Here is an 18,332-nt window from a genome sequence, read left to right as displayed (position 1 = left end):
ATATCGCAAAAAATAATCACATTTTAGTGTAAAATGACAAAATCGCAATATTAAATGCAGGCAATAATTCTGAATTTACAGTAATTAGAACATAATCCAACAAAAAATAAAGGCACTTTCCCAGCAACATTTATTCAAATAGGACATATTTTTACAATTCATTTGTTAATGAAAGAACCTAAAAAAAAGCGTTAGTTACAATTTTAATACAAATATGCAAATAATATTGAAATACATATAGAACATGTAGAATAAAGGTTTGGGCTCAACTGATATTTTACTGTGATAAAGTCAGTATCAAAAACAAAAAGTCCTTTATTTTGTTTATTGGTAATTTAAAAAAAAAAAAATCACTACAATAATAGAGAAAATAACAAACAAACTTCTTTTACGCGTCGAATCACGGCGAATCACACTTGACGTCACAGGCTGCATTACATCATTTAAAATTTTGTCACAGTGCAGTAAACAAGGCGTTTTCTTGCACAAAGTATTGAAAAGGATTTATTACATGTGTTACATTAATATTCTGCTTTGGACATGACTCTAACAATGCCTTATATAAAAGTAGTTGTCTAGTTTGGTGCCCCCGGTTACCACTTTAAAGGCTTTATAAAATTTATCCTAGATCAGCATTTTTAATATATTCACTTTTTTGTTCTTTGTTCTATGAATATCTGTCTTTATATTGACAATGAAACCACATCTTTTTAAATTGTACTAGAACACACCCGTGATATCGCGGGTCCGTGACTGAATTAAAGTATATAACTATGAGCAAGCATTATTTTAGTACATGTATTATAGTATTGTCATCTGATAAAGTCATGCCGATTATAAGATACACAGTTTTCTCTGCTTTCAAATCTTTCTGTTTGAACTCGTCGAACTGGAACTTATTTGGAAAACAAAAGGTCCTGGAATGGAGTATTTTTTAATCAACAGCATTGTCCTATATTAGTTATAAATAAAGTTGAATTCTTTGAGTCGCTGTTTTACGTCATGCCCGCTAACAAATTGAAAACTGTACCTATACGCCTTATTTTAGTCCAGATTTTTAGTATTCGTATTGTTATCTTAGAAAGTCTAACTGATTAAAATACTACAATAGGTAAAAATTTGACAATTAAGTAGTGTCAACCCTGTGATTATGACCCGTGTAATACTATATAGCATATTAATCCTGAATACACCGTTTGGTGGTGCGCCTGTCAGATGCGGAACTTACAGATAAGGTAATCGGTAACAGGTGAATATACTATTGGTATCGGTATCGGACTCGACCCGGAACTTCTTAATTATTGGCAATAGAAAACAAAAGGGCCTGGAGTGGTGTAATTTTTAATCTACACCTTTGTACTATATTAGTTAGATATACAGTTGAATTTTTTTATTCGTCGTTTTTACGTGATGACGGCTGACAAATTGGACCTCATAATTTTAGTATTATAGATATTATGGTCCCACAAAAATGTTGAAAATGCGTACATTTAAATTTTTTTCTAGCTTCTCTCATGCGATAGCCATACCTTTTTTTAAGTTTATCGGGTTTTTCATACATTTTCTGTTAACATTTTCACAACAATCATTCAAAAGTTTCAAACAATGATGAGTGAAGTGTTTCATTCGCTAAAAAACTTGTGTGTTCTACGAAAAAAATTATGCACAATTTTGTGAATGAAAGGGCAAAGAAGATCCTTATGCGTTGCATTCACTCATGACATTTGCGTACTGACCCAATAAGTTTTATATCACGGCCAGTCCACTGATACTGACATTATCAGCCAGTACACATCAAAGGAAAAATGTACAAATTACCAATAAAATGTTAACATAACTGATACATATAATATATATCTTTAGACACTTTACAACATGATGGTATACACTTAAAAAACAACCAACTAATTAATCAAATTCATAAATATCAATCTTACATTGAAATCTGAGAGAAAGCACCATGGTTATACATGGGCAGTACAACAATCTGTACTAATCAAATCGTTTACAGAAAATATGCACATTTACTACCATAAGATTTAGGATGTGTTCTAGCATGTCAACCATTTAAGATTTGGAATATGCATAAAGATAACTATGCTGGGGGCATAAAATTCATCTATGTATCAAGTGTATATACGATTCATGAGAAATCAAATATCAAAACTGAAGAAAGATAATAACAAAGATGAGGATGGATTGAAAGATCATGATAACAAGAACTGGAAATTGACCCGTCACCTTTGGATCAGGTGATCTAAAGTTCAAAAGGACAGGACAGAATTTGCATCTTCTTCTATTTTTTCATTATGTTTCCTTCGAATTAATAATCAAACAGTATTAATAAAATTTATGGAATTAAAATTGCTCCACAAAAAAGTGGTTTTTTTTCAGTAAATTTGGATCCATCAAACATGTCAAACAAATGTAACATGGTATTTCCAAAGTCTGATTTCCACAGTATATATTCATTTGGGTTTCAGAAAAAAGATGGAGAATAATTCACAGATACAAAACTTCACAGAAAAATCACAACAATCTATGTTTATAAAGTATCCATCATTTCATTGAGAAAACATTAAGATCCAAAAATCTTTGCTTTAACAGAGTTCTTTCCCTTTTTAATTTTTCTCTTTCTTTAAAAGTTTTAGATGTGACTGCATTGTATAAGACTTTTCTGCACTGTGGCCTTTTGTGTCTTCCATTGGTCTCACAAAAATCTGTAAAAGAGGGGAAACTATCTCAATAAAATTAAAGGTACCAATTTTTCAGCACCTAAGATGTCCATTGTAACAATGAATGTCTATTCAGTGATGCTTGAGACCAAAATACATGTAAATCCAAAACTTAAAAATAAAGAGCTTTTCATGCCAGCACAGAAATATTGTTCAGACTATTCCAACCCAATGATTGACACAAAATAAACATAGGGTGCATGTGATTAAAGTTATAATAAGCACAATATCCAATAGCTAGTCATAACAATATTTAACTCCTTAACCGAAAATTCTGAAATTATTTAGTGGTTTTTTTTTTGTTTTTTTTTCATTGTTGGAATACATTATGCAACTCGCTCAGAGCCAAAATTGCAATAATAAGAACTCCCATTCTGAAATCTGTCATATGGAAGAAGATGCTTTATTTCCATAAAATGGGCTCACAAGGAGCATGATATATCATTACAATATTATCATTTTACAAATATAATAAACAATACAGTATACATAGTCACAAACACAAATAAGAGATAACAGTCTTCATGTATTATGAGTATACATAAAACCTTTGTCTCAGGCACACCTCTAGAAAGTAACAAAAAAGAACACTGTGAGTAGGCCGAATATATCTAGCCGAACTGCAGGAGGCACCAAGGGATGGTGCTATATGGCATGGTGGGTGCATATTAAACTGTATCAGGACACTAATGATATGGTAAAATATTGTAAGAAGTTGCACATAACTGGTATGTCATCCTCGTGCCTGGTGCAGAGGAGTCAGTACTTTTTAAAGTCACGCAACTGCAAGAGGCACAAAGGGACAATGCTAATTGACATTCCAAAGTGCACATATTACGAATAGGATAAAATATTAGCAGTTTGATAAAAAATATCACAAACAGAAAGGTAACAGAACTTATACGATGTGTCCTATACCCCACCATGCCAACCTCGTGCCTATAGCTAGTGCAGAAAGCCTGATTTAAATATTTATCTTTCAAGTTATATTTTGTCTTCATCAACTAACTCACACACAGATATTAAGATATGAAGATTCTCTACATTAAGAAGCCATATCAGTTTTTGGCTAGGAATCAAATGCATAAAGTTAGGGCATAGTGAGTTAATAGTGGAATTTATATATTTGCATGCAGTTTTTCATATATTCATAATAATTATTTTTACATTTTGATCTACCATATGTTGAAATCACAATAAATGCACACACTAATTTCTGAATTTGACAATATATCTTTTAAGTCATATCAATTAAATTCATATCATAGATTCCTTATACATACATATTTCACAATAACTAAAAAGAAGTGTTCTAAAAATATTAATTATAACAAAAAAATACAATTTGTTATCATGATTATGGGATCAACACAGCATATTCAATGCACTCCATAGTTAATGTTCAACATTGCATTTTCTACATCTTTGTAAAATTTTATAATTATGAAGAATACTAAATACTGCAAACAAAATAATTTTCACGAACAATTTATTTTGCGATTTTTGACAGTAGAAAAATTATGTGAATTTGTAAAACTTGGATTTTTACTCATTTATCTACCTCAAGTTAATTTGTGAATTGCAAAAAAAAATCACCAAGAAATGGGTTAGAAACACCTTAATATGAAATTAGGTGTCCGTGAAAATAAGTTGTTTTACAGAATCAAACAGTTAATCATTTCCTTCTAATGATACATAATAAATACTAAATGTAATAGACAAGCATCCGAGCTGAAATATAGCTTCTAATCTATGAGAGAAAATCATAACAAAAAAGTTATCAATTTTCTAATTTCAAATAAAAGTGAAAAAAAATCAATCTGTTTGCTACACATGTTTTGGGCATTTTTGTCTACTTTGCTGTGATTTCAGCTTAACATTATAAAATAAAATACAAAATTACATGTGTTGATACAATACACACAATTTAAATTGAAAATAAAATATATTCGAACATTACAAATAGGAAGTTACAAAACCTTGAAAAATAAATATAAGCTGAAATATTTTAACTAAGATAAACATCTATAAAACCAAAATATTCGATAAATCTACAATTAATGTTGACATAAAAATTATGAAAAAACGGAAGATACTTTTAAAATATCTAATCATATATATAACTGGCTGATTTTAAAACTTTTCACAGGTACATACGATTAGATAACAGGAATATAAAATTTCAAAATTTGAGTGGTTGGTTCAATTACAATTCTGAACAAGAAAGATAACTCCAATTTTAATAAATTCTGTAACAATATTTAGAACAGTATCATGCACCATGTACAAATAATTATGAATTTTCTTGACAATAAAATTGAGAATGGAAATTGGGAATGTGTCAAAGAGCTCAACTCTACCAAAGAGCAGATAACAGCCTAATGCCTCCATAGCCAATGTAGAACAAACAAACACACAACAATACCCACAATAAAACTCAGCTCAAAAGAAGTTTGGAGTCTGATGTGAGAATAGGTAATGAAAGAAACTAAGCAAAATGACAATGATAAATAATTTAACAAAGGACTACTAGCAGTTACTGACATGCCAGCTCCAGACATCTGAAACTGACTGAAAGATTATGTCTTCATCATTGTTGTACACATGCATTTCATTTCGTATCTTGAATATCTGAGCTTAAATTTTATTGATAAATTTCTTAAAATGTGTTACACAGTGTATGGATAGTGTGCATTGATCACAAAAGTAGTGATAAAGTTTGGAAAATTGATAACTATCATATAAGTCAGCAATTAAAGCCATCTTTACCGCAAAAAAATGAAATAATGAAATAATATTATAAATGTTTAGTAGCTTATTATGACTTGGTACTGGCCATCAACCTCAAGAGTTTTTTCAAATCACAGTAAATAAACATCACAATTGATTTACCTTATAAAGCTACTGGCTTCTTTTGACTGGCCTTTAGTCTTAGCAATCTTTTTCTTCCCCAACTATTGGTTGCTGTTACATAACTTCCCATTGCTTGATATATTTTTGCACGAGAGTGATGACTATATTTCAAACAGAAAACTACAAAAAAATATCCGTATATTGGTGGTCTGTTATCTCCAGGCCAAAGTCGTCTTCACTTCACATAATGATATGCAGTGTTATTGTTATGAAAAATTTACATCTATTGATTCTTACATTGTTACTGGCAGATTATCAGATTTATTCAATGAAGATAGTTAAATTATCAAATTATATTAAGACTTCATGAGCCTCTGAGAGGTCTTTAAATTGATAATTTAACTATTGAGACGGGATTAATCAAAAAATCCACAAGTAACAAAGTAAGAATAGGTTTCTCTAATGATTTATCATACAAATTTTCATTTTCAACAAACAAAAAATTTTTAGTATCTTCCACGTTCTACAAATATGTCAATTTCTCTAACACCTGGTATCACATTCTGATTCATCCAGTGAGGTTACAAAAGTTATGACTCTTAAACTCATCCAATCATTTTCTGACATCATCGACAATCACATGTTAATTAGATACTTCCATACAATGGGTTCAGAAAGGGTTAAATTGCCAAAGAATTAGAGAACTTATTATACTACAACATTGTACATCAAGTGTTGGATATATAATGTATATGCCTTTCATGTCATAAGAGGATCCATCGATATTACAGATTTGAAGAAATGTATGCAAATATATATACCTAAGATCTTAACAACTACCATTTGTTTTCCTTTCAAACAGGCATATTGTAATACTTCACACACCTAAACTCTACGTAAGCATTTCAAGCAAGCCAAATGGGTACTATCAAAGTAAGGAACAGCTTTATGCCACCTTTATCATATAAATGTACATGTACTTGAGAACATACATGAAGATATTTACACATGATATGCAGTTTAACATGTTAAATCTAAGCAACCATGACAACCATGACAACCATGACAACCATGCATTCATTATACTGTGATAAGTACACGGTAAGTCTTAACCTTAATTTCAAATTAAATTAGCATGATAATAAAAATGCTAAATGAACTTTTCAGAACTTTTACTGTTCTTACTGTTTGTCTCAAATAACTGCAAATTCAGAAATTATGCTATTTTTTTAATGCAAATTAATAAAAATGTACAATGTAATAATATGACTGGCAAATGACTGGGCAACTGCAATTATAAAAGTTCACATTCTGAATTCAATCTACATCTATATGCAGATTGGCCTGAAATCGCAATTACAAATCTTGCTTTTGATTGCATTCTTCAAAAATTGCAAAAATAAATGTACCACAATTATTTCAGAAATTAACAGTTTTCAATTATAGCGGCATCCATAATCTTCCTTTGTTGCCGACGCGCCAGGAAGTAGTAACCTCCAACAATGGCCAGGTTGGAAGAGAAGCCTTGCGAAGTGGTAGGAACCATGGGAAGTTCGTCCAATTAGATACCAAGCCTTTAGAACAATTTCATGTATCATATAATAGTAAAACGAACTCAAGTTACATTGTAAACAAACTTTAATTTTCTTAATTTTCTATATTTATCTTATCTATTTATAACTCTGTATTGCTACTTTCACTTTTGATTGTTCTCTCACCATGACGACGTCAAATTCCACCACTTTGAGTACTTCAGGGATTAATATCTGTATAAAAATTGTCCTGATGAAGCCTGCCTTGCAGGCGAAACATGTAGACCATAGCAAATAAAATTGCAGACCATTCGAAGTGTTGTTGTCAATTTGATTATTATTAGTTTTCAATTATATCATGCATACAAATCAGTTATAAACATGATATAGGATAACAAAATGAGTGCTTGAAAGATCATATAATTAATTGTGTGTGTAATCTGATTGTTATTTTCAAATGTACAATACTTTAGAAATAAAACAATGACAAACATGTATGTATGTAACATTTCAAGTTTCTAGAAGTTTTACTGTTTATGAAGTTCAAATTTCACAGAATCAGAAACACACAATTTTTTATTTGACCTTACATGCTTGTGTTGGCTGTGGCTTGTTGCTTCCAAATCCCCAGAGTAACAGGACAGCTACTAAATCCTTAAGGGTGTGATTACAGCTTTAAAGCCTAAATAAGCAGTCCACAGGACAAATTAAAGCAGAAAACATACTGTTTAGCGGGTTATTTTCACGGGGTGTAAATTTTCTCTTATTTTGAGCGGAGATACAAAATTATTAAAATAAATTCTGGCAATTTACAAGTGCACATACAAAGGCATTGATAAGTCTTTAATCTGCCAAAATAATAACCGCCAAAATATTTCGTATACATTATTCCATGAAAATTGTGAAATTTTACATCCGCTAAAATAACCTGCTATACAGTATTATACAAAATTTCAAAAAACTACCTACCTATTCAAATTACTCTTCAATTTTCCATCTTTTGTTCACATCTTCATTTGAAAAAGTCACGCCCTTAAAACAGTCAAGGTTCTCGACATATCTTGTTTCTTCTTATATTTTATATTGTCTAATTGTTTCCAATACTATTTACTATAAACTGGAAACTTTTATCATGGTCTATATGAAACATTTATGATTTGCTGATCTCCATACAATGTTAAAACAATGCATTAAAAAACTAACAATATGCTTCCCCTTCAGGGACTTAACTAAACTGTTTTTCTCCGGGGACCAGCTGGGTCCCTAAAACCTTTTTTTCAAGGGGCCTGTTGAAATTTAAGGGGCCCAATGCAACCTATTTTCATTCTATAAAAAAAAACTGAAAAGTAATTTTCATATACTAATAAAGTCTCAGTTCTTAGGTAATTCTGGTAAAAAATTGTGTGATAACTTTATAATATATGAATTATTGTCACCAGAAATATATCACAAGATTTGACAATACTGACTTTAGTACATTTCCTTCCAAAATAGTCTCCCTTAAATTTCTAATGCCAGGTTAACATGGTTAACAGGTTAACCTGTTGACCTTTTGACAATATGGCTGGTTCTATGAACCATTAAATGCCTTTTCAAATCCAAGCCATCATCGCCATCATCTAATAGTGTTGATCAAAAATATTATTCAGTTACTTTTAATTGAAGGTTGGAAGTCAAACTAGAAATTATGATTTTTTTAAGAGTTCATTTAATAATTTTGTTTTTTCAGTGAAGTTTTTGTAGAAAGTGATCTGTGGACAAGTTATCATCTTATACGGGTTGTAATGACTCCCTGTACAACTGGAATGCATCCCTTAAGCAATACATATTGAACAGTTTAGAAGAAAACACTAAACGATAATGAAATAATTGTAGAAGATTTAAAGCAAGGATAAGAACACATGCTTAGAGAGAAAGTATATATGTGTCAAATATCATATTGAAAACATGGTTGTCAGATCAGGTTTGGGTTATCAAAATGAATTTACTGGTTTTCAGAAATTCTCTCTTTAATTATCCCGCTTAGATTGACAAGCAGGTTTTGGTTTTTGATATCATAGGGGAGATGATAGAAATTTGATTCACTTCAAAATATCTTACAGTGGCCAGCTGGGCGATCAGGATAATAAAATATATTCGCCCAGCCTAAAATCTGGTCTCCTTGAGCGACTGGGCCAGTGTTAAGTAAAGTCCCTGTGCTTGATTTAATATTTGAGAAGGAGATCATTACTGGAATAATAAAATTACCAAATGGCATAATTTCGCAACAGTGCTATCCGATTATGAAGATTTTCGCCTAAGGACAATTCCCATCAAAGTGTTGTCCTATTTGAACCCGCAGTTTCAGAAGAGAAGATTTTCGCCTAAGGACAATTCCCATCAAAGTGTTGTCCTATTTGAACCCGCAGTTTCAGAGAAGATTTTTATATGATTTTTTGTAATGTTTTTTTTATATCTTTGGTAAACAGTAAAGGCAACCGTCTTACATTTCAATCTGTACCAAAAGTACCAATTTGGTACAAGACATCTATGGAACATTCTAGCACAGTAGAAGTTTATAATAAGGTCTTGTGAGATTAAAATGAAGATTAAATTCAATTTCATCTGATCAGAACACATAATCCATAAAATTGAATCGGAATTAAAATAATAAATTCTGAACCAGATTTTCCCAGGAACTTTGCTGGCAAGTTTGGTACCATGTATTTATGTGGTTTCAGATGCAGAGATTAAAATGTAAAATGTGGTTTCAGATGCAGATATTAAAATGTAAAAATTTAACAGACAGAAGACAGACACAAAGTGATGACAAAAGCTATTCCTGGCTTATAGCCATGATAAAAAGAGAGTTCCTTTCATATAGTCAGGTCCCATATATTTTCCAACAAACCAAGCCAACAATAAAGAAAATGGATCATTACCTAGAATAGCCTCTATTATTTGTTGGTTTAAAATTTTCTTCCCTCTTCCGGCTTTAGACAATGTAGCACCAACAAGTTCCTTTCTTGACCAGAATACATTTAAAAGATATCGAGCCATTTTTTCTCCACTGTATGTCCCAGTTTGACTCTCAGCACCCACTTTGAATGCCTGTTGAATGTTTTTATCAAATACATATACACCACTGCCATTGACAAGTTCAACCATCTGAAAATACATTTACATAAACATATTGTATGAAAATTAATTGATTTTATTGAAAGAAAAAAAACGGCATAATATACTTATATAAAACCCCCTCGGCTTGAAGAGAATTTTCTGGATCATCAAGAATTGAAAGGATTTCTGGAAAAACTTTCAAACGAAGAAAAAAAGGCAAAGAAAATAATCACAAAGGACAAAAATGTTAACATGTGTATTGTATGCATGATATTTGATAAACAAGTAATTTTCTCCACTGTTTATAAAATCAATTCAACCATCTACAATGACGATTGATTGTCTGTTGCTTTACTGTTTACACTGCCTTGGCACAAAAGTGATATACAGTAAACCAACTTATTTTCACATATTCATTATTTCGCCTTTACCCTTTCTAGATAACTTCACAGTGATTTAATTTCATGATTTCAAATTTATCTGATGTAATTAGACAAGGTAAATGTAAGATACAAGTTTTAAATTTTCGTAAATATTTCTTTTCACGTTATTTTCCTTCTCATAAAAGTCACTAAATTAAGTCGCTTGTGATAAATTATTTGGTTTACAGTATCTGTAAGATGAAGTGTTGTAAGATAATTAATTAGTATAAACAGAACAGGGACCAAAAGTACCTGATATGCTTTTGCTGTTTCTGGGTCCACTAAACCTTGTTTTGGTAGACCTCCAGGCTCTTCAGTAAAAGACTGTGATTGACTTTGTGAAGGCTGCTGTGAGTCGGGTAATGTGTCCATTAATGATGGTTGTGATATACTTGCAAGGCTGGCATCTGTAAAAAGAAAATGATTTTCTTATCCTTTTTCAACCTTTTTTTAACAACCACTTCTTCATTATCAAACTTGAATACAATATTATTTTATTCAATGTGTTTATATTAAAATGAGGAGATGTGGTATGACTGCAAATAATACAACTTTTTACCTGAGTTCAAATGACATGGATAAGCAAAGAATTTGATATTACAGTACCATTCAAGAGGACCAACACTCCCACACCTTACACCAAGGAAAATGTTGGAGTCACTCCGAAAAACTCTGATATTCCTCCCAAAATGTTGGGAGGAATTTAGGATCAATCTCTCCCAAAATGTTGGGAGGAATTTACTATTTAGGATCAATCTCTCCCAAAATGTTGGGAGGAATTTAGGATCAATCTCTCCCAAAATCATGTAAATGTTTTAATGTGATAGCGAGCTCACTCCCTACACAGAGGAATTAATTGTGCATGCCCTTATCCTACTTTGATCTCTACCGGCACTCAACTGATAGGGTAATTGGATTACCTGACAGGTAAAGGTTGATGTAATACAGAATTATATTTCCAGTCTTCTGAACCAGTTTAAGTGTCAAACAGGTGTATAATTTTAAATGTCATTTAATACTACATGTACTAGTTGGCTAAGTATTCAATAAAGTGCTGTTTCAATGGGTGTCCCAGAAAAATGCATTTTTTTCATATTTTAAATTATTTTGAGTTTTAATGCAGGTAGCTAATCAATTCACTGTATGATGAAGAGATAATATAAACAGTTTCATATGAAAAGTTTATTGTTGAATAAAGTATTTTATAAATGAAGTGTTGAATTCCCTATTTTTTGCATGCTTATTTTGTGACATGTTTGAATGACCCAAAATCAAAATTGTTTTATAAACCTTTTTTTATGAATGGCAACTAGGTAAAAAGGATTTTCAGGTAATACAATAGGTTTGGCAAGGTTTAGGACATTAAAACATGAAAAATCTTTGAAAAATAAGGATTAAAAACAATTTTAAATGGTCACGATGTCGGACTAACATTTTCTGTCTTCTTCCTAAGTGAAATTGAAATATAAATTATGTAACAATAGAGGGCAATTAAATGCACAAAATATCTTGAGGCTTGAGCTTATTAACTAAAATGTGATAATTCATCATGAAGTTACAGCAGAAAGTTTTATTTTTTTCAGGAATTGTCATTAAAGTTTACTCTTGAAAAATCTGTCCAACCGTAACGGGCGAAAATTTCCATTTTCATTTGCAAGTTGCCAACTCAGTTTATTTTTTTTTTAATGTGTATGACAACAAATTTTACGACAATCACGATGCGCATACAGTATTGCTGTCAACTGTTCCTTTTTACTCGAGGTCAACGACATCGAAGGGGGAACACTCTTTCTGTCCAACCAAGAGATGGAAGTTACATCCGAATTAATGTTACGTCCAACATCCAAGATATTCTCTACAACGGCTACCACAAGTCACTGAATCAATTTGCTTCCACTTTGACAATAACTTAACCTTAAATACTACCGTATATATGAAAAATAAAGAGGTTTTAAACTGTTGACAGTCTAAATTTGACATAATTTTGAAAATTAGGACGTAACAAGAGTCCGATACTGTTCTGTTGGACAAACCTTAGGACAAAATCTTCTAATGTCGGACGTAAGAGCTTTTTAAAAGTAAAAAGAAACTTGTTAACAACTAACCAAGTCCACATAAATTTAAAAATAGTTCTCAGACCCTTCCTCGTCTCTTCTCAAGAGGTGCCCATTTTTAAATTGCCATTAGGATCAGTAAAATAATGAATTCTGTCCATTTTTGTCCGACAGGGAATATAATCTGTCCTATGTTTGTCCTACAACAACTGAATTCTGTACGCTGTTCATCCAACAGTTTTTTATGGTTTTGTTTTATCCATTTATTTAATAATGAACCATTTTACCTCTTGCTGAGGAACACCAGCTGTAGATATTAGTATAAACAGCATAGTTTTGATTTTGTTTTTGACTTTGAATGATGCAAATGGAACAAATTCTCATCCAAAAATGTCCCCGTTTGTCCGACATATTTTAAGATTTTTTAAACTTATTTGTTAGTTTTTGAAAAATTTAACAAAATGATATACTTTAATTGAAGATCTTATGAACTGCCAGAGAAAAATTAATATATTTATTAACAAAGCCTTCATATAAAAGGAAAATATTAAATTTTCAATGTCCTGTTACGTCCAACATAACCTCTGTCCAACATGCTATTTATGTCTAATTTTATGTTTTCTGACTAAATAACTATCTTTTTACATGCAAAACCCTAAACTAGAATCATTCTCCTTTCAGAAAATCATGTTATTAAGATTGAAACAGCTACTTTTAAAATCATACATGTTGTCACACACTAACAACACTATACTGAATACTTAGCCAGTTATATTTAATTTGTGGCAATAATAAGTTAAATATTTTCGTGTTTCTTGCTTGCTAATCTAAAAATATCTTGCTTAAATGTACTCGCTTTTATAAAAAAAAGGTTTATAAAATATAGTGGAAATGTGAAAAACCCAATATTCTACTTCAAAGTTAAAGTCTTTATTTCAAAATTATGTGTCTAAAAGTTTTGAATATATATGCAAGTAAAAGGGAAAATTTATTCATCATTCGTTCATGTCGTTAGGCATAATAATGGCCCAATAATAATTATGTACATTTTGTAAGTCTACGGCTTTTTCTTTTTACGATTATCTAATTGCTGGAATGAATAAAAGATTTGAAACCAAAATGTTGTTGTTTATTCTTTCAATTGCATTAAAGTTGTATAAAAAATAAAAACTGTACTTAATTTTGACCTCGATGTCTTCACCAGTAAATTAGTAAGTTATTTACGAAATGGACATACTTGTGTAAAAATACTGTAAACTTCCGCTAAATTAATGAGAGCAGTTTAGAGAAAATCATAAAAATTACGTGTCTCAAAATTTTCTATATGCAAGTAAAAAAAAATAATATTATTCACCATTTGCATGATCTTTATGCTTAATAATTAAGGCATTTTCGTTTTATGATTTGTTGGCATTACATATATTTAAATTGCATGGCAATTTCCATATTGGCCCTGGTATCAGCCCTAGACTCCCATATCGAGCCAGAGGGCTTTAGCCCAAGGGCTTGATATGAGTCATGGGCTGATACCACGGACCATATGGAAAATGACATGTAATAATCTATTTTTCACATATTTTCAAGTAAGAGAAAAAAGATAGCATACTGTATACATGATTATGATGGGTAATTATGAGGTTTGATAATAATTAAAGGATTAGTGACCTATCGGATAGCGATAAGCAGATTACTTATCATCACAACTTTTAACATCTTATGTAAATGTTAATTTGCTGAGCGTAATAAACTTGTCAAAAACACAAAGACAGGTAGAATTATAGTAATTAAATGTGAAAATATTTTGACACTTTCCAAATTTAAATGACAAAATTGATATAAAATCATGAAAATACTTTCGTCAATTTGAAAACCGTTTGAAGTTATTTCCTTTGTTCAACAGGCTTGTCACTTTACAGTTTCTTTTCGTAATTAAATTATTCAAATCTGTATAAATGTAAAGAGGTGGTGAAAAATAATTTTTTACATTGCTCAATAAATTGAGTTTACTTGTTGATCTGATGAATCAACTCTGTTTAGATTGGACGATCATGTTATCATAAAAACAACGTTTTTTTAATAGCCATTTGATTTTTGAATTTATAATGAACAATCAATGCACAGATATTGCTTATTGAGTAAGTCATAAAAGATTCTAATGGTGGCAAAATCGTCTTTGTTGAAAGAACACAATGTATGACCTGACCGGACTGTAATAGAAACACGAAATAACAATTTTTTTCTTCATATTTTTTCATTTGTACGTTTTATTTCAAAGATAATGGTATGGGACAAAAACATAATTATCTTATTCTAAATTATAATGTCACATCTTTATCTGTCAAAGAAAGGAAAACATTTGTTCAAATTTTAATACGGTGATTTTAAAGCACACCTGTGCAATCAAGATCGATTAAATGTACATCATTTGTACATACATGTAGGTAAACATGGTAAATTATCTGGCTAATCTGATTATGTTGTCACGCGTCGTTAATTTTTGGTACATACGATGGGCAATAAACCAATTAACAGCCACGAGGTGTTGGAAGGGAATCTTTGGAGGAATTTGGGAGTGAAATCCGCAGTACTCGGTGTGGCTCTGAAAAACACGGAAATTGAAAAAAAAAAGATATCAAATCGATCAGTTTGAATGGTACTGTACAGGGGCGGATCCATCCATTTAAAAAAGGGGGTTCCCAACCCAGGACAAAGGGGAGGGGGGTTTCCAACTATATGTCCCCATTCAAATGCATTGATCGGCTAAAAAAAAGGGGGGGTTCCAACCCCCGGACCCTCCCCCCCTGGATCCGCCACTGCTGTAGTTATTGCATTTTTAGGAAAATCGGCATACATATTGCTGATATGCAGGATATGTATATACATTTTGTTTGTATCTGATACATGTGATAAGGAATCTGAATTCCTCAGCTTGTCCCCATACACACATTAATCACAGAACATTATCTTTATCTTCTATCTCTTCTATCATGTCTATCTACTTGCTTTTGCATTTGTCATTGTATGTTAAATAACAATGGGTTAACAGACCTACCTGTTAATACTGAATCATTCATATTGTCCTCTGAATCTGATTCAATTTTTATTTCAGTAATATCTGATGTAGATGGCATTGATCCAACAGAATTTTCTCTATTAATAACATGGAGAGCCACTGGAACAGCTTCACTTTGTGGAGTATATAAGTTCTGTTCTTGGTTAGTAGTAATAGTATACTGTGAATGTGACGGATCTGTCGCGGTATCACTAAAGCTTGTTGGCGTCAGATGTGGTTGTACGTTTATATCACTAAACGTAGACTGTCCAAAACTACCTTGTGACTCTGCTACACTAACTTGTGACGGTTGGTGGTGCCCCTGAGAATTACTGAATCCTTTTGACTGTTCAACAACACTAGGAGGATGAATATTGTGCGATGAAAGGGATTCATTGTATTGGCTAGTCTGTGCGATTAATTTTTCCAGATTCTGAAAATCCGATAAATTTGTTGATGTTGAGAAGGCATTAGATGCAACAGGTGGTGCTCCAAGAGCATAGTTCCTGTTTGACTGAACACTTCTTTGTGTGGACATTGCATAACTTGTTGAGAAAGTGGGTGTGGTCGTTGATGACGTAGATGTATAAATAGCTGTTCCCATTGATAATGATTGTCTATTTTTAGGTTTTTGTATGACACGAGGACTTGTTATTGGTGTGCTGGTCTTTTGAAATGATTTAGATCCTGAAATGAAACGTTTCTCTTGCGGTGACCGTGACGGAGCGTCTATTTCTATGACTTCTTGACGGGGCCGTTTTTCACTTTTTGAAAAATTTGATTCTTTTTCTCCCATGTGATAATCATGTGAAGAAACTTGTCTATAACTTTGCATTTGAATATTTTCAGTTCTTCCTGAGGTTAGAGTATTGTTTTTACGCTGCCCTATTCCATCAGATAAATCAATTACTCCGACTTCTCCTCTGATACTTGTATCTTCTTGTACCTGTTGAAGTGAATTGTCAGAAACATTTTTTGTTACTGTTCTATACTGTAACTCAGATGGAGATGCATGAATGTCTGAATAGAATTGTCTTTCCTCCCGTCTTGGTTTATTACAATTTTGACACGGTGCTGGACTTGGGGTTATATCACCAGCAACATTGTCATCAACTAACCACTTTGGTTTAGTCTTGATATTATGATCTGAAAAAACAAAATCCATTTCAAAAAATGTAAACCTGAATTAAACTTATTTTTGTTGTTACTTTATTTTGTATTTTTCCCTTAGTACACTTCGCATCTATTTAATTTTGTGATTTTCTAATTTACTTGATGTAGTTCAAAAAGGAAAGATCCAATTTATACATATTCAAGATGATTCATATTCACAAGGATTCATGTTCGTGACGGTTCATATTCGCGATATATTTCTACTTAGAAATGTCACGAAAATAAATCTCGCAAAAATAAGTTGGTTTACAATATGTTATCCCATTTATACTTTTTATGTTAGCTTAAATATAAATATCATAAAGTTCATTGCATCAGACTGATCTTCATAGAATGTGGTCTCAAACAGAACCAGGTGCTCCGCAGGGCGCAGCTTTATACGACCGCAGAGGTCGAACCCTGAACAGTTGGGGCAAGTATGGACAAAACATTCAAGCATGATACAGCTCTGAATTTGGATTGTGATCAAATTTTTGACATTACATGGTTTTTTTTACACAAAACAAATGCCAAGATTTTACAAATCAATTAAAGATTTCTTCTTCAAACTTTTTAAATCTAAAATTAAATAGTTGACACAGCATAGGTTTCTGACACAGAATGAATGTGGTCTAATGAACTTAAAAGGTTTTTTTTGCCTTTGAGCAAATCACTATGCTGTTGAATATTAATCCTCTCAAAAAAATGTTTGAAGAAATTTTCTTTTTATTTATGAAATCTGAAATGAGAAAAATTTAACCCCCCCCCCCTTTTTTTTCACATCCCCGTTTCCCTTTTTCAAAACTGATATCAATTCAAATTTCTAATGGAGTTTGCAACAATAACTACTCATTTAAATACATCATAAAATATTAAGATGTAAAAAAACTGCTTGTTATCACTGAATGGTAAAGATTATTTAAATTTATCAGTTGGTAGTAAAAAGTGTATATACATTGTATATTGTATATAACAAAGATTTAAGTTGATTCTGGACAAAGAAAGATAACTCCAATTAAAAAAAATTCTTGCTATTGCACAATATTGTGCAATAGGATATTTCTTGCTTACTATTCTGGACAAAGAAAGATAACTCTAATTAAAAAAAAATTTGCTATTTCACAATATTGTGCAATTAGATATTTCTTGCCATTGCACAATACTGTGCAATTGAAAAGACTTGCTATTGCACAATACTTAATATAATAATTTTAGATCCTGATTTGGACCAACTTGAAAACTGGGCCCATAATCAAAAATCTAAGTACATGTTTAGATTCAGCATATCAAAGAGGCCCAAGAATTCAATTTTTGTTAAAATCAAACTTAGTTTAATTTTGGACCCTTTGGACTTTAATGTAGAATTTGAAATTTGAAAACAGGACCAAAAATGAAGAATCTACATACACAGTTAGATTTGGCATATCAAAGAA

The 18,332-nt window shown here is 31.5% G+C and overlaps 1 protein-coding gene across 1 annotated transcript in view; it reads right to left on the bottom strand.

Moving 5' to 3' along the window:
- LOC143063005 (uncharacterized) overlaps positions 1-18,332 on the bottom strand; it is a 60,616-nt gene that overhangs the window by 32,647 nt on the left and 9,637 nt on the right. The window contains exons 3-5 of the mRNA XM_076234906.1: positions 15,748-16,893; positions 10,894-11,048; positions 10,042-10,267 (exon numbers count right to left, since the gene is read on the bottom strand). Coding sequence (XP_076091021.1) covers positions 10,042-10,267; positions 10,894-11,048; positions 15,748-16,893 — 1,527 coding nt within the window. The remainder of the gene's footprint in view (positions 1-10,041; positions 10,268-10,893; positions 11,049-15,747; positions 16,894-18,332) is intronic.

This window comes from Mytilus galloprovincialis, chromosome 2, assembly GCF_965363235.1.
Source record: "Mytilus galloprovincialis chromosome 2, xbMytGall1.hap1.1, whole genome shotgun sequence".
NCBI lineage: Eukaryota > Metazoa > Mollusca > Bivalvia > Mytilida > Mytilidae > Mytilus > Mytilus galloprovincialis.
Note: the sequence above shows the minus strand (reverse complement) of the source record. Positions and strands in the feature narration are given on the sequence as shown.